Raw genomic sequence first — 24,116 nt, forward strand, 5'->3', positions numbered from 1 at the left:
CCTTATGCACATCCCCCTTATACTAACAATGAGAACGCTCCACGCAGAGGTGGGGGGCACGCAAAACTAAATGCCTTTAAAAACAGGTTGCCGTCGACAGACGCTGTTATAACGTATAAACGGGTTGAACGTTTTCTGGCTTCCCTGCATAAATAGGGCAGCGCTGTAATATTGTAACGTTATTTCTTTTGACGCATCGGCCTATTCCTCTGGTTTACAAGCAGATAAAGAATGGAATGGGTTCTTGGCCAGTGTCTCTGGTGTCTTGCTTTGTCTTTGTTGTGGCTGTGCTGAGAGCCGACATGTAAACATCACAATTGTAGCTGACAGTTGCAGCCAGCTGCTGAGACATTCCTAATCCTCGGTCTTTCTCCCTTTTCTGTCGCTCCCTCTTTTTTGTGAGCGAATCGGACACCGAGCAAGTCTTCCGGGTGTTGTGAAGTAGTTGCTTTAGATAAAACAGGACGGTCAGTATCTGTTTTCTGAAAAATATATATAAATAAAAAGTGGTATGTTGCTGTGCGTTTTTCGGTTTATGATTAATATTATTCTCTTAATCTGTTAAGATCTCGTAATATTGTTCACATTTTAAGATCAAAACTTGATTGAAAATCACAGAAATCCGAGCAAACCCATAAAAGAATGTCTCCATAGCGTTGCAAGAATAACCTAAATATAACTTACTGTATACTGATGGTTATTTTAGGTTATTTTTACAATCATAAAATAACATTCACTGAACATTGCAGGGCGCTTTTATTTCGGTTTTTAACAAAAGTTTGTTTATTTTCATAACTACATTGAGTCATTTAGCAGACGCTTTTATCCAAAGCGACTTACAGAGAGTTCAGGGAGCAATAAGCGATATGTCATAAAAGAGCAATAGTAGCCTTCGATAGGTGCTAATACAAAGTTATTTGTATTATTTCAAATCACTCACAGCTTCTTTTCACATATTTGAATATATAAAAAATATATTTAATAAATGTCCAGCGTGCTTTTATCTACAGTGGTGACTAGTGCTGTGAGTTTCACAAAATCAAATTAAAGCATTGTGAAAGTTGTCAGTTTGACATTTTAATGGCTCAGAGACGAGTTGGACCAGGTTATGTCTCTGTAAAGTAAACCTCTTTTAATTGAATGAGTTCCGGGAGGTACATCAGATATTCAACAAATTACAAGTTTTGGTATTTTCTAAAAGCCATTAGACATAACAAGACTTGATGGCACACCGTAATAAAACGGCATATTACTGTTTTTTCACGTATGTTTTTAAATACGGTCAAATACCATCACGTTATAGAAAAAGACGGTGTGTCATGCATTCTGACTTATTTACAATGTTAAACGTTTGTCTTCTCATGCTTAACATGGTCAGCTTGTCGGAAAAACGAGTTGGACGTATTACCTGGTATTTCTGTGCTCGTACAGGTTTCGGAAAGTTTTTTCGAACATGAAAAATCGTTACGTAACAACTTATTGAACAATTCTCCCGGAAAAGCACGCGGCACACCCGTGAGGAGCGGGAGAAGGTGCAGGATAGAGAAAGAGCGCTATGTTCGCGAAGTTCGGGTGATGAATATTATATAAACGGTCACGAGCGGGGTTCACCGGTTTATCCTCTGCGAGCGGGTAGGCACGCGCTGATCCACCCAGCCCCGGACATCCAAGGGCATTACAGGCCTGTGAAACTGTGTTTTCTTTGCAATGGGTGCGCACGTGCTTTAGTTCCGCCTCTCCCCCACACCCGTCGCATGGTGTCAGAAATGATCGTACAGCTGTATCGGTCTTTTATAAATGTGATCAAACTATTTGAAGGGTGCGATACTATTCTGTGAGTACACAAGAATAACATGAGATATACAGAAACTGTCTGAGATACGGCCACTTTAAGTCAAGTACATGTTATTGTTATTTATACGGTATATTTCTGGCGTCCCAGCTGTCAGAAATGTTCACTTTTTTACGATTTTTTGTTTTACAGTTGTGAGAGTTATTTTTATGCTGCGTTTTATCATTTTGGTCCTTTCGACCCCATTACCAAAGAGAACACGCTAGACATTCTACATTTTCTTTTGTGCGCCACTGAAGAAAGAAAACTGTACGGCTTTGAAACGACATGAGGGTGAATAAACACTGACAGGCTTTTCCTTCTTGGGTGAATGTTTCTTTTAATGAATGAGCCCCTTGTTCTCGTGCAGTGAACTCATTTAGATATACTTCAGACATTTGCAGGAGATCACAGACAAAACATCTAAAGCAGACGCAACCCTTTTAAAGTCATTTTATTCATGATCCGATACATATTGTAGGATTCACCAATGGTACAAGCCAAAGGACCGAGAATGTTAAAGTTATTATGGAAATCGTTTTTCTTACCCTTCCACACCATTTACATTATTGAGTATTATTTTTGTGAGCACTGGCCGTCGAGAAAAGTGCAGTAATACCATAACAACATACAGTACGTACAAATGCACTGTCTCACACAATAGTACTCTGACGTTAAGTCGCAAGTAAGACACATTCAAACTCACATTTTGACAGAGACCGTAACAGGATTGTGAAGAATCATTCCACCGCATTGTTTTCACTAGACTAGATTTGCATGTTCGCATGCAGTGAAACATACATAAGACAAGTGACACATAGCAATAAATTAGCATAAAATTTACAAATGGAAAAAATATTGTAACAGTGTACCAACAATAATACTGAATATAAAACGTAAGCAACTATTCACAAAAATGCAAAACTCTCTTTTCTAGGTACAGGTTAAACAATGTGACATTCAAAGACACAAGTTCACAGCCACGAGTACAAGTTTCATTGAGTGTCAAAAGCCTCTGTGTCCCAAAGCCAGTAAACTCGTACTTCAAGCTTTAGGATGTTACAAAGCACAACTTCAGGATGCTCAGCACGTCGGGGGTACAGTTCTGCTGTTCAATGTTTGTCGTTGAATACTTTAAACATGTCATAACAATATATTACTGAATAATGTGTTTGTGGCTACAAAAGTGTAGCAGCAGCAAAAGTGTAATGGTTACGTATGAATAACACAGTTATAACATATATTAATTATAATCATATATTAATATAATTATAAATTAGAACCATAGTTCCTCAAACTTTCATCAATAGGCGTAATTTGCGTGTGGGACATGTGCCAACCACTTTCTGGGAGAAATTAAGAAATGCCTGCGGTTGAGGAAGGTGTGTATTTTTTAGGACCATTAACATCTTAAACTCGTGGAAAACGCAGGATGCGCCGCTTTCTCACCATCTCCCGTTGCAAGTGAGTTACATTTGCAGAGAGCCGACTACAGAAACGCGCCAGTATGAAATGCGAGTGATCCAACACGTTTTTAAGTGTAAGCAAGGCAACAGCCAAGTGACCTTCCCCAAATGACAGTTTGGGAACCACATAATATGAGAAATGGAGTCGAGTAGCCAATGGACGGACGGCCCACTATTAACGGTAAATATTCCTAATTTCCAAGTTATTACAAAAACTACTTATTAAAGTATTGTTTTGGTCGTCTTTGTTCCCACCACTTTTCAAAACAAACTTCCACCATTGAATGTGTCTGACGTTGACACGCTTGGGGTTTGTTGTATGGATGATGGAAAATTGGAAAATAAATTTATAGTTGGTGGAATGTTTACACAAGACTCAACCTGTGAGCTAAACAAATAAAAGAAATATGGTAAACGACGTTCCAAAACCCAGTGAGCTGTCCACTGCTTGCATAGGTTCAATCTTGCATTTTGGTGGTACCAAACCTAAATACTTAGGAAGGATAAACCCTACATAAAGTCCCTTATACATAAATTAACCATGGTTTTACTATAAAAAACTAAATGAAAATTCTAAATATAATTTGTGTAACCATAATATTTGTAGAAAAACGATGGTAATACAAATGGTAATCAATCCGGCAAAAAAAACATGGCTTCTACACCTTACTATAAGTAAACCATGGTCAATTTTAAGGGTGTGTGTCAGGCACGAGACAACATGGATCAGAAACTGATGCTGGTCTTCAAAATCTTTCAAAAGAATTCTGATATTTATTTTGGGCTGTTGTTTACGTTGGTTCTGTTCCTTTCTGACCCAAATGCATCCTGGGATTGCTTTTACCGCAAACTTTAAACAGTACTTGTCTCAAAATGTGGCCATGCTATCTTAGAAGACAGCATAACTACCTGATGTACTTTTTACCTTTGCTTGCCTTGTGATGCTACCTGGTTAGTCAGCTCGCTAGGTTTTGGAACCGTCCTCGGTTTTCCATCAGTTGCTCAACCGACTTACACAGAACGCATCTTGTAGCACCATAAGGCCAGATAAGCTGGCCATTCAGATGTGAGCCAAAGGAAATCAACAGTCCATTGCTAGATAAAAAGCACCAGTGAGAGTAAAGGGTTCGTGGACGTATCTGATCAAGACTGTGGGTTAGATCTCATGGGAGGTTCAGGAGGGGGTGTTCTGGAGGTAGTCGACGGCACAGTGGATCCGTGGGGTCTGGCCCTTCACTTCACTCTTACATCCAACAATGACTTGGCTAATGCATCGGCATCGGACCTGGAGATCTTCGCGCAAGTCATCCACGTGCTAATAAACTGTCTGTGTAAACTGCATTTAATGTGTTGGACCGTGGTCGCAGCATAGATTTTATGTGAAGATGATCGCTCTGGAACACGGCAGACCTCGAAATAGACGTCCAGATGTCAAAGGCGCAGAATTTAAAGCGGAGTATGGATCCATAAAGGGAGAATCGCAATTAATGTCCGTCTCAAGTGTGCATAATAATTCTAGAGACACAATGGTAGAAATGTCCCATTTGAGCTAAAATGATCTGATCATTCAAGTTTTAGACAATGGTGGAATTCTTTGGCCCGTGGTCATGGGATATTTTGTTAATACAATTGCACCAAAGTATTCAACCCTGTTTTCTTAGGCCCATCTTATTTTAGAAAGATATTGACAACAATCTGGCAACTAGGGCTGTCTAGTTCAACATGTTTAGCTTGCTGCTAGCCTGACAGCCCTAAGGTCATGGGTGTAGTTCCATGTGAACGTATGAACTATACCTTCAATGCACTATAAGTCACTTTTCCTGAAACTCTCTGCCCAACAAATGTGTAATAATTTGTAATAACATTAAAGTTCCAAGTTGTTGATTTCAATACTGCATGCATATCGAGTTGGTCAGGCATCTACGTCCACTTTCAGACAGATCATGCATCACCTCATCTCCACTATCTATATTATTGAAATGTAATGAATTGATACATGTTTGCTTTTGTTAGCCCCAATGGGTACGTGAGACCCATAGGTCAATTTCAGAATCGATCTCTTCGTAGGCACCTTGATGTATATCTTCCATGCCGCCTCTGCGATTGATGTGTCCAGCACTTAGGATTACAACAACAGAAAAACATTGCTGATAATAATAACCAATAGCAATTATTATTATTATTATTATAAAAATAACAACAATAATGATCATTTTATACATTCCCACTTCACAGAAGTGAAAATAAAACAAAGGTTGTCAGCGCAGCGCTGAGCAGTGGTTAGAGTTCCACAGGGCTATCAAAGCAGTCGTGTGTTTGTTGGAGTTTCTGTGAGAGAGAGAGGCCGTCTCTGTGCCCGACGCTGGTCTGCTTTTCTCTCTGCCCATTTTCTCTCTCTCATTTCTTTTCCAGCATCTGTCTTTGTTTCTCGTAGGGTCAATGTCCTTGGCACGTCTTGCAGCACATCTGCCTGAAGTACGCACGGCTGCAGAACTTGAACTTCAGCACCAATGGGCAGTATGCCACCTTGTTTACGTCTTTGCACTCTAGGAGAGGGAAAAACGAAAAAGAAGAAAGAACTGAGCAAAGCAGCTGAGGAACCATGGAGATCTCAGGTTAAACGATAAGCAGAACGATGACGCAGAACTTTGATATAGAACCCAGAAACTCTTGGAACTGGGACCGGCCAGGTCTCAGATGAGCAGTTCAATGGCATGAACGCTAACGCAGCTATGCTGAATGTCTTGGAAGCAACATGTAGATGCATTCCTTGACCGACTGCCTTCAAGACTCATTTCATATTTCACTTCACGTGTTTGAATAAAAAGCACGCTTGTAGTTTCGAATGCCAGTCGCATTTCAGTCGTCTGTGTGAATTCAGGAGGTTGAGCCACACAGTTTGTCATGTGTCGGTGGAACGGAGCCCTTTGCAAAAGTTTAGCACTCGTCATCTTCTCACTTAGGCAACAATTACCGGCCCATATAAATATCACCATCCTGTATGTCACGCTGTAATGACAGAGTGCAATGGATATTTTTCCACCGCTTCGCCTGGGCTAATGTTCATTTCATCTGTATTGTCTATGTTACTTGGCAGCTTGTCATGTGTAGCCAGACCTTTAACTAAACACAAAGCGGTCTGGTCCACATTCACTCTTCATAGGCCAAGAACTGCCCGCTCAGACGGGAAGAGACCGACATATAGAACCGGTTTGCAAGACTGGTCCAGTTTTTTAAACACTACAGAAGTGTTACAATTCCCATTCATGTCTTGTTTGAATTACGCTTGTTGCAAAGATGGCCACCAAGTGGCACGACTCCCCTAAACGGACTTTGCTTTACTCTTGATTTAATGATATTAATGATATTAAAGTGATAGTTCACCCAAAACTTTTAATTCTGTCATCATTTACTTTGGAACCTGCATGACTTTCTTTCTTCTGCACTACACAAAAGAAGATGAAGAGTATTGGTAACCATACTTCTCTTCTATTGTACGGACACAAAACCAATCCCAGTCAATGGTGCCACCTTTAATTGTTTACAAACATTCTTCAAAATATATTATTTTGACAAAAGTGCGAGGAAATAATTGCAGAATGTTAGTTGAACTATCACATATCACCCTACAACTCACCTTTGCTCACGGTCCAATACACGACTCAATACGTGCCATTAAAAAAAGATCCTGAACTTCCTTCAATTTCAGTTTCTTTTGTCTTGTCAGGGAGCATTCGGGCCAGAATGAAAGAGATCTTTGTAAAGGTGTATCTGTGTCTGCGGGGCTTCTTTTGAACCATGGTCAGATTAGGCTACAGATGGTTCCAACTCCTTAAAAAACAGGTTAAGAGGCTCTCGCAGGGGCCGTTATCATTAAACAATCTCCACACCTTGGATAAGCAATAGACTTTCTTTGCTCCAAAGCCAAAACTTTCTTCCAAAAAAGGACAATGACCAGGGTCTGGCTACAAGCCTCCTATGGTAATTACACTCTCTGAGGCATTCAGAAATAAGAGCCGATTCCCAGCACATCCTTCAGCAGTAGTGTGACAGCACTTTCAATCTCAATTCTACCGTCTTTCTTATTAACATCCACGTTTGAATAATGTAACGTCAAGTGGACGTCTATCAAAGACGTCAAGTGGACGTTGCATTACAGTCGTTGATTGTGGTAAATCTAATCCCATTAGAGTTCATTTGGAGAGGTAAACTCCAGTACAAGGTACAGGAATACGGATCCATCTCATGAGCTTCACCAAACTTTATTGAATCCAGGATCGGCTAAACAGTGTCCAACTTCGATTCCAAACAGAGGTACTTTATTAAGGGCAAGAATAGAACAATATAATCCTTTGTTAATTCAAAATTGAACACAGAGGCCGCAGACGATGTAAATCTCAACACCGTGATGAAAGACAGATGGAGCTCATGCGAACGGTCGTAAGTCATCACCTTCACTTTTTAGCATGAGGATAATCGACTTACCGTCACCGTTGGAGATGGGTGTGGCGTCGCACTTGCTTTCACACTGTTGCATTGTGTTGGGTCGCAGAGATTCGGGACACTCGTTGGAAAGTTGCCCCGTGTATGACACGCACTGAACGGTCCGCATCTGTTGGCCCAATCCACACTGAGCAGAGCACTGGAGACAGACACACAAACACAATGAGACTTTAGTATAATTTTGTGCAGCAGTTTCTTCAGGAGACGCAGGACCAATGCTTGAATTGGGGGGGGGCTGAGGATACGGGACCCCCCATAAGCCATTAGGGACACCTTATGAGAGGTTAAAAAAAGACTGTAGATTTAGATTTGGGGGGTCCTTTTGTAATCTTAAATACAATACTTCAACAGTAATTATACATTTTAGTTCAATTTCAGCATTTACTAATTTAAAATCAAATTTCGGCACAGTTAACAGTAGTTATTGCACCATGAACTATCATAAACAACTTGGCATTTACTAAGATTATCAAAGATAAATCCTTAAAAACGTTGCTCATTGTTTGTTCACCTTAGCTACTGCATTTGCTGATGTTAACAAATATGACCTCACTGTAAAGTATCTGAGAATTTATGTGTACAACATGAATCAACCCACGGCACACTTTTGAACTCTGGCCCAAACCACACTTGACTTTTTGTTCCATTGACTCGTCCGAAGATATTTAGCATTTTGCTGTGCAGCAAGTTTGGTGAACTCTTTCCTACGACTTCGCGTGTGAGACCAATAGAAGATAAAAAGGTCACAGCGTGACCTCTCTGTACAGAAATACAAAATTTTCGCAGCACCGTCCTAACGAATTGCGCATGCTCAAAGTCTAGTCTGACCGTGGCATGAGAGCCACTTGTGAAATGTCATTGCAATAGTTTAATTGAGTCTCTGACTGCCGTCAGCTGTTGTGCATTAGAGAGATGATGTCGCTGGAGGCAGTAAATTGCGAGTGTCTGAGGTGAAAGGCAAAGATGTAGTCCAGTAGTCTTCAACAATGATGTAGCACACTGATTCAATGGAAAACTCAAGCGTTGCTTGGCTACCCAATACAATACACAAATTTAACTCATTAGTCACTTTCCTACAGTGAGGAGTGTGAACGCCGTAGAAATGCTGACATTACATGCTAAGACAAAAATCTGATGTGGATTTAGACATAGACATATGTGAGAGGTGCAGCGAAGGACCCCTAACAGAGCCTCTAGAGACGAGGACATCTCACATGAGTTTCCAGCAGCCTTCCCATTTCATTTCTTCTAAATCAAAACATTTTATTTGAGTTCAAGCCCCTGACAAATGGGATACGTCAGTAAAGTTTGAACCAATGACCTTTGGTCCATTTATGAAATCACAGATGAAATGGAGAGCCATGCTATTGTTGCATATGCAGGTACTGCAGACACGAGAAGAGATATAAAAAACAGCTTCTGACCGATTTCCCGAGGCATTTTAAATTACTAGACAGACTATCGATGGTGACGTCACTACACACGAGAAACTTCTGCGTAGCTAGTTTATTATCATGTATGTAAACATGTGAAAACAGGGGGTTTTTATAAGCAGATTTTTTATAAATGTCTTTAGATATTTCGTGCATGTAAACGCACTCAATGTCAAAAGATTTGCTCAGATTTTTCTGAAAAGTCTTTTACAATATTCTTCCAAGATCAAATCTGATCTAACACATTGTAACTACATCATCATTTACATTTTCTAAATTATTATTTCACCTATAAAAGATCTTAAAAAACATCTTAAACATAAGCAATCGTTGAATCATACAAACTGCAACTGAGATCCATAAGTGTAAATAAGAGTAACCCCTAAGACCAAAAAACCTTCTGGATGGAATTAAGGTACGCGGAGAAACTTGCTGCAGCTTCCATTAGGAAGTATGTTAAATCCGGACTTCAGCTTTATCTTTTTAGACAATAATTTTCATGGAAATCATCTTAAATTAGTAATTTGTTCAATGTTACTGTACAATACATCACTGCTGTCCTTCTGAAAACTCGTAACCCCATATTTCATGATTTCTTTTGGTTTTGTTGCCTTAAATCACAATCGTGAGTAAAACTTTATGGGTTTTACAAATATCCAACCAATAAAAAGCATTAGAAAGGTGCTTGTCAACTTTACGGTAATCATTTAAAAAGTACAGTGTTTTTGTTGCATTTCCTGAAAAACATACAAGCGTATTTGGACATCCAAGCTTTTGGAAGGACTGTCACGATATTCTTTAATCTTTGTCAACTTTGACAACATGTTATGATTTTTTTGATGATTTTCCTGCGTTGTGTGGACTTTTAGTTTGTTTTCCTGAGTTCCTGATTCCCCATGTCATTTTGTAGTTCTTTGTAGTTTCTTTGATTTTTGGTTCAGTGTTAACTATTGTCAGGTATTCCTTGTTTGCCTGCTTGTTATCCCAAATATATATATATATATATATATATATATATATATATATATATATTCCTGTTGTTAGATTTGTGCTTTGGCAGTCGTTGTATTGGGATAATCTGGTTCTTGTCCTCTTAGACATTTTGTTATGTTTCCAATTCTCAATTTGGCATGTGGATTACGAGTTTCTATGTTTTGATCTTTATTTTGTTATAATGTAATAAACTACTTTAAAGCTGCAAATGGATATGCAACTCTTGCATGGATTACCCTGATAAACCCTCCACATTACAGAATGACTGACCCATCATGGATCCAGAAGCTATCCTTATCAACCTGCGCCAGGGTAAGCCAGAGCCCTCTGGTGTTATGATGGCCGTTGCAGCAAATCTGGATTCAGCATCTTTTAGACAACTGTAACTGGAGCAAACCCCAGTCCCCTGTAAAGATGGCTGCCAGTCCAGAGCCCGCTCGCAAGATGTCCACCAGTCCAGAACCCGCTCGCAAGATGGCTGCCAGTCCAGAGCCCGCTTACAAGATGGCCACCAGTCCAAAGCCCACTCGTAAGATGGCTGCCAGCCCAGAACCTACAGCCATCATGGCCACCTCGCCGGTTGTCCCAAGTCCGGTAGTCCAAGAGGTGTCTCAGGTATGTCCCCTGTCCATGGCTACAGCTCTGTGGTGTGTGTGGTCTTCACTCTGTTCCTCAGTTTCTGCGGATCACAAATCTGAGCCAAGTCCAGTCCAAGGGTCTATTTCTGAGTCTGGTCAAGTCCAAGAGTCCGCTCCTGAGTCTAGTCAAATCCAAAGCCGGCCAAACCTGGAATCTACCTCCTGCTCTGCCTCCACCTCCGCCCAGGACTCCACCCCTGCTCTGCCTCCAGCTCCGCCCTGGCCTCCACCCCAGCCCAGTCGGCTCTACCTACTACCTGGCCAGCTCTGTCCTGGACTCCGCCCCTGTTCCTCGGCCCAAACTCCGTCCATCCCCCAGTTCCACCTCCACTCCACCACTCATCTGGACTATTGTATTTTATTTTTTGGAGCGTCTATTAAACCCTCCTCGTTACACATTATTTAATTTTGGAGAGCAACGATATGTTTAGAACAGTCTCATGTCAATACTAAGGATGAGATTACCTACATGTTAATACCAACAAAAAAATCAGCATTGGCTACCCAACAACCGGCCATTTTTAACCATCCAATCTTTTCCCAGTGGCTAAAATGAAGTCGGGCCCTATCTTACTCAATCTCCTATCTCCCTCAAATGGGTTGCTGAGCACACAGATTTTGAGCATATCCTCAGTCTGAAGAGAGAAAGCACTGTATTGGCCTACAAGTGAGATATTTTGTCTCCTTTTTAAATGTCCCTGGCATTGACAGAAATGCTTGTCTACTGCAGAGATAAACTTCAAACAACCTGGATGATATTAGCACCACTTACACACTCATGGTCCGTTAAACTCAATGTCACTCACGAACACACACGTCACTGGCTTTCCAGGGAGCGACGTTTATCATCTGAGTCTAAATTCTGTTGACGTCAACCAAACATATGGTCTTTCTCATGCCGCATTCAAACAGTCTGCCTCTTCATTTATGGATGTGCAGACCCAAACGCGAAAGGTTTTCCTTTTTTTGTTCTAAGCGTCTAATGAACTCTCCAAATCAATCGTTTTAAAAGTCAGCGTTAAAAAGTTAATTTTCTGGTTTCAGAAAACACTACTTTGCTTCGTCATGAGCCATATGAAAGAACGAACATAAATCTATAAGGAGACATCTTTGACTTGAAAATATGAAATAATAAAATATTGTCTCAAAATGTGCTCAGATCTGCCACGATACCAAAGTCTGCAACCAAAAATCCTCAAAGCCCAAAATATCCTTTTGATGCTTTCCGCAATATTTCATATCTACATCAATCTCTTGAATCTCTACATCAATGTCTATATTTGTCTTACTTGTGTCTTTATTTCTAAAACAAAAACCTGTAAAGATCCAGTGTGTAATTTGTTTGACAGAAATGCTATAAATGTGAAAATTTGACATTAAAGCACATATTTTAATATTTAGCCAGCATGTGGATGCTGCGAGTCGCAGGCGTTTTGTAGCGTGTATTCCCAACTGTTTGGAAGGATTTTATACAATTTATTAGTACTTTTACTTTTAAACTGCAAGCAGCGTTGACATCTGGTGATTCATCATGAAAAACAAGAAAGTATGAACTGATGACAGGTTACAAAGAAAAAGTGAATGTGATCGGACTCGTGCGAAAACAAGAATTAATATTGGCAAAGCGTGAACTCTGTGATCTGAAAGGATTTAAAACAGATGCAGGCATGACTTTATTTCTTCTGAACTGGTAAGACATTTCAATATTTCAATAGATAACACAAAAACCGTAGCTCACTTGTTGTGTTAATACAGACGGGTACAGTTTGATCGGTTGTTCTTTCTCTCTTTATGTTCATAATGATAAATGTAACTTAAGCCCTATTCGCACGGGATTAGTATTATCTAGTGGACCTCGTGTGATATAGAAATTACCTTCCCAAGTCCCAACATCTGTATTTCATGTGGCGCGAATTAGCACGGATATGTGAAGACTGTAATTTTACTAAAATTTACAGACTTATATCCCGGATATGATGGCGAGGCTTTGCATATAGTGTATATATAGTTAATGATATACAAATGATTTATGATCGTACTTGTCAGCAAGACCCGTGTTCGGGGATCTTCTGTCCGGTTCGCAATTCGGGAGTTTCCATGAGAGATAACAAAACTGGAGACTCCGGACAAAAACGACAGTGTTATCTGGTCTGGAAATGACCCAGCACCCGAAATAATATCAAAACACTTCAACACAGCCTCCATTTGCTCTCTTTGGGTCTGTTTATGTTCTTCTTTGTTTCGTGTTATATCATCTGCCATGTTATCTTTGTTTATTAAGCGCTACTGATGTACAGTGAAGTTCCCTATCGATACTTCACTCGTACTGCGTAGCAGGACGCTATGGGGAAAACTCCTTTTTCTCCGATGACTGAAGCAATTCAAAAGCGCAGTGAAAACTGCACGGTGATTGGTTGGAAAAAAGCAGAGCTTTGAACCAATCGTAGCGGAGCTGCCGGACCAATGGCGATGGCACCCGCCAAAATGGGCGGGGCTTATGGCTATATAAGCGGACACATCGCCGTAGGGTCTTCAGATCTCTTCTCCTTCAGCGACGACTCGTCTTCGCTTCCCGAGACTGACTGCTTCGCCGTCGAGAGAGCACCTGCAGCGGATTCGACCTTCGGCTCAGCGCCTTCGCTCCAGCGGATTCATCAGCGGCTTCGCTCCGGCGGCTTCTGTTGGCGTCTTCGCGTGTGAGCGGCTTAGCGATCCAGCCGGTCTTTTCCCTGCCGCTATCCGGCGAATCTAAAGAGCAATTTTCACGCTTTCTTTTCAGAGAGCGTTTAGAGCAAATTTCCTGCGGCATTTACGTGCAGTTTTCACTGCGCTACAATGCCGCGTCGTCCCTGTCGCTCGTGTGGGGTTTTCCTGCACGCTGTCGACGGTCACGACGAGTGCGTTTCATGTCTGGGTCTCTCCCACGCAGAGAACGCGCTAAAAGAGACGGAATGCTCTCACTGCGAGAGTATGAGTCTCTCCTCTCTGCGCTCGCGGATAGCTTTCTTTTCAGAGAGTGACTCCGCCCCTCGATCCCCGCCGCCGCTGCTCGCACAGGACTCTGTGCGACAGAAGCAGCGGGGTAGAGGAGCTAAGCGCTCGGGGAAACGCGAGCTCACGCCGGCACGCCGTGCCTCGCTTTCCCCGCAGAGAGATGTTTCCCCGGTTTGTTTCACCCGAACAGATCAGCGTCCACTGGCGGCCGCCTGTGACATGATCTCGTTCGGTGGAAACGAACCGGAGGATGACGACGCCATGTCGTTAGCGGCTTCAGACGGGGAGGAGTTAGCGGGCTCGCTGGATGACCCCGCCCCCTCGCCGTCTCCAGAACCCAGCGGACACGCCCCCAGTGCGGACTCCGAGCTCTTCCGGGTCCTCACGAAGGCTGTCAACGAGCTGGGTTTGGAGTGGTCTCCCCCAGAGGAACCCTCTCGCAGCCGCTTGGACGAGTGGTTTTTGCCGGGGCGCCGTCAGGCTCCTCGTCAACGTAACTCACCGTTCTTTCCAGAAGTTCACGGCGAACTCACGAAGTCATGGCGCGCCCCCTACTCGGCCCGTCTTCGACCTTCTTCCTCCTCTGCGCTCACCTCCGTGGACGGCGCAGAGGAAAAAGGATACGAGAAGCTACCCCCCCTCGATGAGTCTGTGGCCGCACATCTGTGTCCGCCCTCCGCCATCGGATGGAGGGCTAAAGCGTCTCATCCTTCCAAGCCGTGCAGGACCACCTCGGCCCTCGCTGGACGCGCATACTCGTCCTCAGGCCAGGCGGCTTCAGCGCTTCACTCCATGGCTGTGCTCCAGGTCTATCAGGCCAAGCTCCTCCAAGGCATGGATGAGTCCGACCCTGACCCTGCGCTCTTCAGAGAGCTACGGAGCGCGACGGATCTTGCTCTACGCGCCACCAAGGCCACGGCCCAGGCGATAGGCAGATCCATGGCCAGCTTGGTGGTGCTTGAGCGTCATCTATGGCTGACGCTCACGGAGATCAAGGATGCGGATAAGGTCCCCTTCCTGGATGCTCCTATTTCCACGACCGGCCTCTTCGGACCGGCGGTGGAGGGTTTCGCAGAACGCTTCACGGCAGCGCAGAAGTCTTCGCAAGCCATGAGGCACTTTCTGCCTAAAAGACCCGGATCTCGGCCGGTGGCGAGCCATCCTAAGCCAGCCTCGACGCAACAGCCGGTAAGAACCCCTGCTGCTCAGAAGGCTTCGGGAGCTGACAACCGTCAGCGCTCCCGATCTGGACGGCGCTTCCCGCATCCTCAGCGACAAGGTCCCCGCCCAAAGATCACGCTGGACCCTGCGCCTCAGGCCCCATCCTGAGCCCTATGCGAGGAAGAGGAAGGCTACAGGGCCCGCTCCAGCCGGCCCTCCTTCAAAGACTGCTCTCATGTCTGCCAGGTCACCCCGTTCAGTTCCGGGTGCCGGCAAAAATGTTTTGTTAAAATGCAATGTTGTAAGTGCGGGGCCTTTTCTAACGCCCACACCACATTCTGCAAAATGTTTAATAAAACACAAACTTTGTCAAAAAAAGAGCAAACTTCCTCTTCCATTGTTCCTGGGAGTCAAGCCCCCAAAAGGCGGCGTATCTCCTCTCTACACCCAAACCCTTGCCACCCGGGCCAAGGCCTGGAGAGCCATCCCCGGGGTATCAGACTGGGTTCTGGAAATAATATCCCAAGGATATTCACTCCAGTTTGCTCGTCGACCCCCGCGCTTTCGCGGGGTCGTCCCCACCCGAGTGCAGGACTCAAATTCTCACGTTCTGCGCACGGAGTTGAGGAATTTACTGGGAAAAAGAGCCATAGAAATGGTTCCCCCAGACCAAATCGAGTCAGGCTTCTACAGCCGGTACTTTCTAGTACCAAAGAAGGACGGCGGCTTCCGCCCCATCCTCGATCTCAGGCATCTGAATCACGCCCTTATGAAACGGCGCTTCAGGATGCTCACGATGAAGCAGATCCTCTCGCAAATACGCCCAGAGGACTGGTTCTTCTCCCTGGACCTGGAAGATGCTTACTTCCACATTCAGATAGCCCCTCGTCACAGACGATTCTTGAGATTCGCCTACGAGGGAATTGCTTATCAATACACGGTCCTTCCATTCGGACTTTCTCTAGCTCCCCGCACTTTCACGAAGTGCATGGACGCGGCTCTTTCCCCTCTCAGACAGAAGGGAATCCGCATTCTGAATTACCTCGACGACTGGCTTGTTCTAGCCCAGTCGGAGGACGAGCTAAAGTTTCACAGATCCCTCCTCCTCAGCCACCTGGAGTGCCTGGGACTCAGGATCAATCTTGCCAAGAGCGCACTGTCACCCAGCCAAAACATTTTGTTCCTGGGAACAGTCTTCGACTCAAAATGCATGACCGCCAGAATTTCTCCAGACCGAGCTCTGGTCATTCGACGGCTCGCGGCCTCATTCACACCCGGGGTTTCACGCCCCCTCAGGGTTTTTCAGAAAATGCTAGGTCTGATGGCCTCTGCATCTCAGGTACTGAGTCTGGGCATCCTCCGGATGCGCCCCCTCCAGTACTGGCTGAAGCCCAGAGTTCCTCCACACGCTTGGCGTCTTGGTCGACTGCGTGTTGTGGTGAATCAAGCCTGCGTAACCGCCCTAGCCTCGTGGAAAGATCCCCTTTGGCTAGAGCAGGGTGTGCCCATGGGCTCCACATCCAGTCGGAAAGTGGTCACGACAGACGCCTCCAACACGGGTTGGGGGGCTCTGTGCGATGGCGACCCGGCCTTCGGCCTCTGGTCGAACCAGGAAGGAAGCCTCCATATCAACTACCTGGAAATGCAGGCAGTATGGTTGGCCCTCCGCTACTTCCTACCGGTGCTAAAAGATCGTCACGTCTTAGTCCGATCAGACAGCATGACGGTAGTATCTTACATAAATCACCAGGGAGGCCTCTCCTCAAGACGCCTTTTTTCCCTAGTTTCTCACCTCTTGGAATGGGCCCAGTCCAATCTGCGCTCACTGAGGGCAACTTACCTTCCAGGCAAACTGAACCGGGGAGCAGATATGCTATCTCGGAGCAATGTTCCTTCAGACGAATGGACGCTCCACCCCATGTCGGTTCAACAAATCTGGAAACTCTTCGGCAAGGCAGAAGTCGACCTTTTCGCCTCAGAAGACAATACTCACTGCCCGACGTACTTCTCGCTTGGCCCAACCGGCTCCTCTATGCTTTTCCCCCGATCGCGCTCTTGCAGCAGACGATCAGGAGAATCAGGGATCAAGCTCACCGAGTGCTTTTGGTAGCCCCTCTGTGGACGAACCAGCCTTGGGTCGCAGATCTCTCCCAGCTGCTAATAGCAGCCCCGTGGCCCATTCCCCTGAGGCGGGACCTCCTCTCTCAGGCAGGGAACACGATATGGCACCCCCAGCCAGAGCTGTGGGCTCTGCACCTTTGGCCTCTCGACGGGAGCCTACGGACCTCCCAGAGAGCGTACTGAACACCATATCACAAGCTAGAGCTCCGTCTACTAGACGCCTCTACACCCTCAAATGGTCTGTCTTCGCCTCCTGGTGTACAACACGCGGCGCTGACCCAGTGTCCTGTGACGTATCACTGATACTGTCATTTTTACAAGAGTTGTTGGATAACGGCCGTGCCCCTTCCACACTCAAGGTCTATGTGGCGGCTATTTCAGCCTCACATACCCACATCGGAGGACAAGGAGTGGGCAAGAACGATCTTGTCGTTCGTTTCCTGAAGGGCTCCAGGCGGCTACACCCCCCTCGCCCTCTTACAGTTCCCTCTTGGGATCTGCCCACGGTCCTGAGGGCTCTAAAGGGTCCACCCTTTGAGCCGCTGCTATCTGCGGACCTCCGTCCTTTGACGCTCAAGACCGCTCTGCTTCTCGCTTTAGCATCGGTGAAGCGTGTGAGTGACTTACAGGCTCTCTCTGTGAGCTCATCCTGTCTGGAATTTGGGCCTAGCGACGCCAGAGTCGTTCTCAAACCAAGACATGGCTATGTACCTAGGGTGCTCTCTACTCCGTTCAGAGCACAGGTTATTTCGCTCTCTGCTCTCCCCTCCTCAGAGCGGGATCCAGAGCTTAGTCTGCTCTGCCCAGTCAGAGCGTTAAGAATATACTTTGAGCGCTCCGCCCCATTCAGACGGTCGGAACAGCTCTTTGTGTGCTTCGGTGACCGCACCAAAGGGTCCTCGGTCTCGAAACATAGACTATCGAAGTGGATAGTTGAGGCTATATCGCTGGCTTACTCTTCCTTGGGCCTTCAATGCCCCACGGGAATTAGAGCCCATTCCACTAGAGGCGTTGCCTCTTCCTGGGCATGGTATAGCGGTGTCTCTATAAAAGATATCTGTGCGGCGGCCTGCTGGGCTTCGCCGTCCACTTTTACAAGGTTTTATAACCTGGACGTTCCGGCCCTTCTGGCCCGGGTCCTTTCTGCTTGAATTAGGTCGCTGAGCCATGGCTATGGCCACGCCAGCACTTAATTACTTTGGGACGATAACCGGTCTAGGCCACCTTCTAGCTTGGCCTCTACCGCTTTCAAGGTTTCCCTGCTTTACTCCGTCTCCGAGCCCAGGCTCCGAGACCATTTATGTTTTTCGTTCCATCTGTAGCACGGCGTGATTATACTTGTTCCCCATAGCGTCCTGCTACGCAGTACGAGTGAAGTATCGATAGGGAACGTACTCGGTTACTTACGTAACCTCGGTTCCCTGAGATACGGGAACGAGTACTGCGTTCCTTGCCGTGCTACGAGCTGCTGTGTCGTCGCTTCAGTCGAAGTAACCTGAAGACCCTACGGCGATGTGTCCGCTTATATAGCCATAAGCCCCGCCCATTTTGGCGGGTGCCATCGCCATTGGTCCGGCAGCTCCGCTACGATTGGTTCAAAGCTCTGCTTTTTTCCAACCAATCACCGTGCAGTTTTCACTGCGCTTTTGAATTGCTTCAGTCATCGGAGAAAAAGGAGTTTTCCCCATAGCGTCCTGCTACGCAGTACTCGTTCCCGTATCTCAGGGAACCGAGGTTACGTAAGTAACCGAGTACGATTCTCACCGGTGCACTGTCACAGGCCACGACTCACAACATCAGACTCATCCGCGCAGTTGTGCAGTGCCGAATCACAACTCGCATAAAGAAAATACCACCACATCACCTGCAGTAGCAATTACAAAACGAGATTCCTACATAGTGCCGCTTTAACAGACAAACTGCTCTACAGAGCACGTTTCGCAAATACGTTATCTCCTTAGGCAAATACGCAAAATATGACATCATCTTCATTCTGCGTCAGCCACTCTAGTGCTTCAAAAGGGAGTGTTGGAGTGAGCCGATGGATACAAATTGCAACCTCACCACTAGATGCCGCAACATTTCATACACTGGACCTTTATAAAAAAGTTGATATTTGATGCGTGTTACCTGTCCCCATTCTCCAGGGATCCAGCGAGGTGGCGGACAGCGTCCGAGGCTACAGCGTATACGGACAGGAGGTTTGTTGTGGTCAGAACAGAGGGCAGGTGGGAAGGTTTTGGTCAGGTCGCTACTTTTACACAGAACAATGCGATGCTTGAAGCCAGGACCACATTTTGGGGTGCACTGTAGTCAATGAAAAAGAAAAAATCATGAAATATCTTTAGATGAAATTGATCAAGCATAATGATACATGAAGAATACAAGAATTACCTCTGACCAATCCAGAGTCACCCACTGGGGTGGGCAGGACTGATTGTTGCAGGATTCGTGTTCGATTGGCCGATGGGTCAGACAGTGACTGTCTTCTAAAGTTTCTTCCTCTGCGGGTCCGATTTTACGTATACACAAGACGGTACGTGTACGGACACCTCCATCGCAGGTTTTCGCACATTCAGACCAGTCACCTATAAACCACCTACAACACAAAATAGTATATGAAACGAGTGAAAAATGACATAATGCATGAAATTCCTGTAAGCCCTATGCAACGCAGTGCAACATTTTAAACAGGTGAAATAGCGGTAAAAAAATAAATATAGATTTTTTATATGCATATAGTACATTGTGCACTGTGCACATTTGTTCTATTCGACCTGGACAAAATTAATTCCAATCCCCCAAAATTAGATCCGGTTTTGGAGCGCAGAGTTTCTATACATTTTTAGTTTTATCATCAGTGTGGTTTTCCATCCGTTCCAGTGCATCCGCAGACACTCCAAAACCATTAGGATTTCACGTTCTCAAACATGCGATACACCGCATCCTCTCGCCGATGGTCCGATAAATCAATGGTCTGTGTGTCTCATACAACAAGTAAAATTAAATTACAGCAGTGCATAAATTATTAATGAAATAAAATCGCCCCTTATCGCTAAGATCATTAGAAAGCAATTACCTTTTCCAAAAACAACGAGACGTTCTCAAATGACCATTACGACCTATTTCTGGGCCAGAGAGTTGCATGCCTGTGATATCAACTGAAGATCAAAACTGATTTTAGTTTATGTTTTTGTGATGCCCATATCGTGGTTCAGGTTCACTTAACCCCTGGCAAGAAGCTGAAGCCAAGTGGCCAAAACCATCTAAAAACTGAACTCCGCTCTGTTGAAAACGAGCGCGTCTGGCTCCCGCACGCACGCATACTCCACACGTTTATGGAGATTGTCCTTTGAGGGTTCATAAAGTTCGCTAGCCAATACAATTAAACGCAGGTGATCACTCATACTTTTTTGGATGCCTTAAGGATTTTGGCACCGGAGTCCAAATGAAAATAGGTAACACATGAAGAAATGAATCATCTTGCTTGGATCAAAAGATGGTCTTTATAGTTGGGGTTTAATGAAGACAAACTAGATATTGTGGGTCGTTGCCTTTTGGATTTTTTATTGCTGGGAAGCTATATAAAGTTTTGATAAGGCTCATCAAAACATGATGAAAGTGTGTTGTTTCATCATTGGCTGGCAAAGAATGCCAAACCTTGAGTATGAGCCAAAAGTTTGGTTAGCAGACTATCCAGATCTTTTTTACAACAAAGCCGAAGGAAGACAAAACAACAGAGAAACAAAGATATTTGATAACCAAATGAACATACATTTAACATCAAATTAATGATCGTTGCAATCTGAATATTCATACAGCACAATGCAGCTTTAATATGCCGTTTTTTACTAAAACGATTGTGAAAGTGACTATCATTAACATTTCAGAGTAATAAGAAATGGCTGTAATGGGAACTTGGTGGCGATGTGCATCATTTAATGACAACAAATGCAAACGCTTCATTTTCTTAACGTGACATAAAGTCGTTTTTTATTTCAATGTGGAAATGAAAGATTTTCTAGAAAAGTTTCAATGTAATATACTCACTCAGGAGGGCATGGCTCAATGTTACAGGGTCGTTGATTCTCTGGAGTTCTGCTGTCTGGGTCACAATAGTTGTTTTGGACCACCGAGTTGTCGTCCAGCCTTTTACAAACCACCTCCTGCTTCTGAGTCCCTGTAACACAACAAAACATCACTTCATTCCCCGCTTTTAACACTTCGGCAGCTAAATCGCACGGCGCTGTGTGGTCGACTTGAGTCACCGCTCTAGAGATCCACTTGTTGACAGAGCACTTGGAGGCAAGGAAGCATATTATTTTCCCTCAGTATTACACCAAGGTGTGCAAATGCTTTGGTTTAAGCGATTGTCTTGGTGAATTACTTTTATGGAGAAGACATTTTTTTCTTTGGCACTTGCTCTCGAGTTACCACAGCGATGGCACAAATCTGCCCCAGAGGCTGTTGGTCCAGGGGTTCATTGGGGCTCGTAAGGCAAGACATTTGCCTTCAGTTAAGCGCGCTTTATGCCAAGCTTGGCCGGCGTTCGAGGCCACCTTGAAAGATGGATCTCACGGCTTGCCAGTTGGGCATTCTTGACTTAAATAACTAAATTCTCTATGGGGAAAAGACGTCTCGCTATCATCAATAAATAAGGCCAATATAAAGCCTGATGACATCAGATTATGATGTAAGGACGTAATGATCAAAATAATACGATTTATTTCGGAGAGCAACGTTGAAATTTGATGGGAGTTTGTAAAGGAATAAAACCCTGAGCCAAGCTTATGGCAGTGGTGTGGATCGAGAATTATTTTAAAGAGAATACTGTAGAATTTTATGACTTGCCGTTTAAACGCTCAACGTGTGGTTGTATCAATAACAAAGGATTTCACAAATGACATAAGTGTTGCCCCGGGATATTTTTATATAAACTAGAAAGTCTTCAGATGAATTGAGCAACAAATGAGGTCGATTTGTGGCGTCTAGTCTTTTGCAGACTACCCTGCGATGTTTGCATTTTTTGGCGAGCATTTCAAATGTTTTCAATGGCCGTACTTAAAAAAGCAGAGAGGAAAACTATTTATTGTTGTAAGAAAGCCATTGAATTCGGTCGGCCCGGACAGTCTGGTCATATTTGAGGTGAGGCCCCACATTTACATGTGGTTACGACATTCAAATGTCGAAATACGAGGCGGCCTCGGAGTTCTCCGCACAAGCCGTACATTACCAACACGACCACAATGAATTACAGAAATGCAGGATTTATAAAGCCAAACGTAACATTTGACAGATCCGTCCATATAAAATGACACAGCATAATCATTTAAGAACATTTTTTGTCTGGTATATCCGCAGATTGTTTTTATAAGTTTGAGCTCACTGATCTATATCGAAAGAAAAGGGGAATGTGCAGGAACTAATCGCTAAATCTTTTGCTGACGGTACATTACAATGAAAACTGTAAAAAGGACTATATAAATAAAGTTGACTTGACTTGACATTATCCCCTTCATAAAATGGTGGGGGGTTGAATAAATAAATGGATATAAATAATTGATGAGTAGCTTAACTGGTAAAGTGTGGAAAACCCAAGAACCCAATAATGAAAATGCATTTATTCACCCTCATATAATTCCAAAACTGTATGTCTTTCTTGCTTCTGCAGAACACAAGAGCAGATATTTCGAAGTACACTTGTAACTATAAATGCTCTGATATATCGGTAAATAATCGGATTTGGCTGATAAAAGCAAACACTATCGGGTGATTTTACGAATTAATAATGTTCAGAAAGTGAAGAAATACTTATTGTATATTCGGCATCGGCAGATATCACTCGAACTGATCTGTATCGGTGGAGAAATTTAGTATCGGTGCATCTCTACTTGTAACCAAACAATATTTGATCCCATTGACTTACAATTCTTATGACAAATCAGAATCCATTTTTTCAGCATGTAATATGTAATTGATTTCAAGATGAAAATAAACATTTCATTGGCTCACCTCCCGCACAAGTAGATGAGCACTCAGACCATGGCAAGTGATGCCAGGAGAAGCCCACCTCATTGTCACCGCTTCCCGTACGCTGGATGGGCACGTTAAACTTGTAGCGGATGCCCAGGTTCTGTTCCTGTAGTAGAACCTGAAGCGAACACATTGGGTCTGAGATTTTATTGCTGTCTCAACCAAAGATGTTGGCAGAGGATATAAAAAAATGCTGTGTAAAATGTGTTTTTTAAGAAACTGATGGCGGTTAAATGATGACAGAACTTTTATTTTTGGGTGACTATCACTTTTACAAGATATCACTGAATAAGTCAAGTTCAACAGCTACAATATACACAGCTGTGTGTGTGTGCGTGTGCGTTATAAATTGAAAAGCCCTGTTAACCAGCTTAGGCCACAATGGAATGGCTTATAGTACATTGGCTACTTGTATATTTTTCAGGGTTCTGGTATTTCCAGCACTTCTGTCCAGGGAAAAGCGACTGTGGTCACCGAGACCGAGCCGCAGGTCCTTCAGAATGAACACACGCGCATGCGCGTATTTTCATTTGACCAGTCCGATGTTTTCAGAGCAAACATATACAACCGTTAACTTGGAAACCACCAGCTAGAGTTCATGTGAGGTTTGTACACAGATGTGGACTTAATTTAGAATGAGCCAAACAATTTCAGCCAATTGAAAACACAATCCTGTCCTACTGTGTCATTATTATGGCTTTACTATAGGACTTTTGAGTTTGCCAATGAATGATAGATCTACATGTTGCAGAACCTTAGACAAAATGTAAAAAAAGATTATGCAAATAAAGTAAAGATTGTGTTTTTGAACTTTGAAACGAACGTTGCATTCGTTCATTCAAAGCAGAACCATGTGTTTTCTATATATAAACTTTGTTAAGACACCCAATAAAAAAAACAAAAGCTGTCACAAAATATTAGATTTTATATTCTTAAATATGTT

The 24,116-nt window shown here is 44.0% G+C and overlaps 1 protein-coding gene across 1 annotated transcript in view; it reads right to left on the reverse strand.

Annotated features, from left to right (window-relative positions):
- Positions 1 to 2,421: 2,421 nt before the first annotated feature.
- The window catches only part of adamts6 (ADAM metallopeptidase with thrombospondin type 1 motif, 6), a gene marked incomplete at its 5' end in the record, with an annotated part of 67,560 nt that continues 45,865 nt past the window's right edge, over positions 2,422 to 24,116 (reverse strand). Inside the window, 6 exons of the mRNA XM_079448216.1 lie at positions 2,422 to 5,843; positions 7,783 to 7,939; positions 19,271 to 19,447; positions 19,535 to 19,739; positions 21,191 to 21,320; positions 23,153 to 23,291. Of these exons, the coding sequence (XP_079304342.1) occupies positions 5,734 to 5,843; positions 7,783 to 7,939; positions 19,271 to 19,447; positions 19,535 to 19,739; positions 21,191 to 21,320; positions 23,153 to 23,291 (918 nt within the window). The 3' untranslated portion in view covers positions 2,422 to 5,733. The remainder of the gene's footprint in view (positions 5,844 to 7,782; positions 7,940 to 19,270; positions 19,448 to 19,534; positions 19,740 to 21,190; positions 21,321 to 23,152; positions 23,292 to 24,116) is intronic.

This window comes from Barbatula barbatula, assembly GCF_947034865.1.
Source record: "Barbatula barbatula genome assembly, chromosome: 24".
Lineage (NCBI taxonomy): Eukaryota > Metazoa > Chordata > Actinopteri > Cypriniformes > Nemacheilidae > Barbatula > Barbatula barbatula.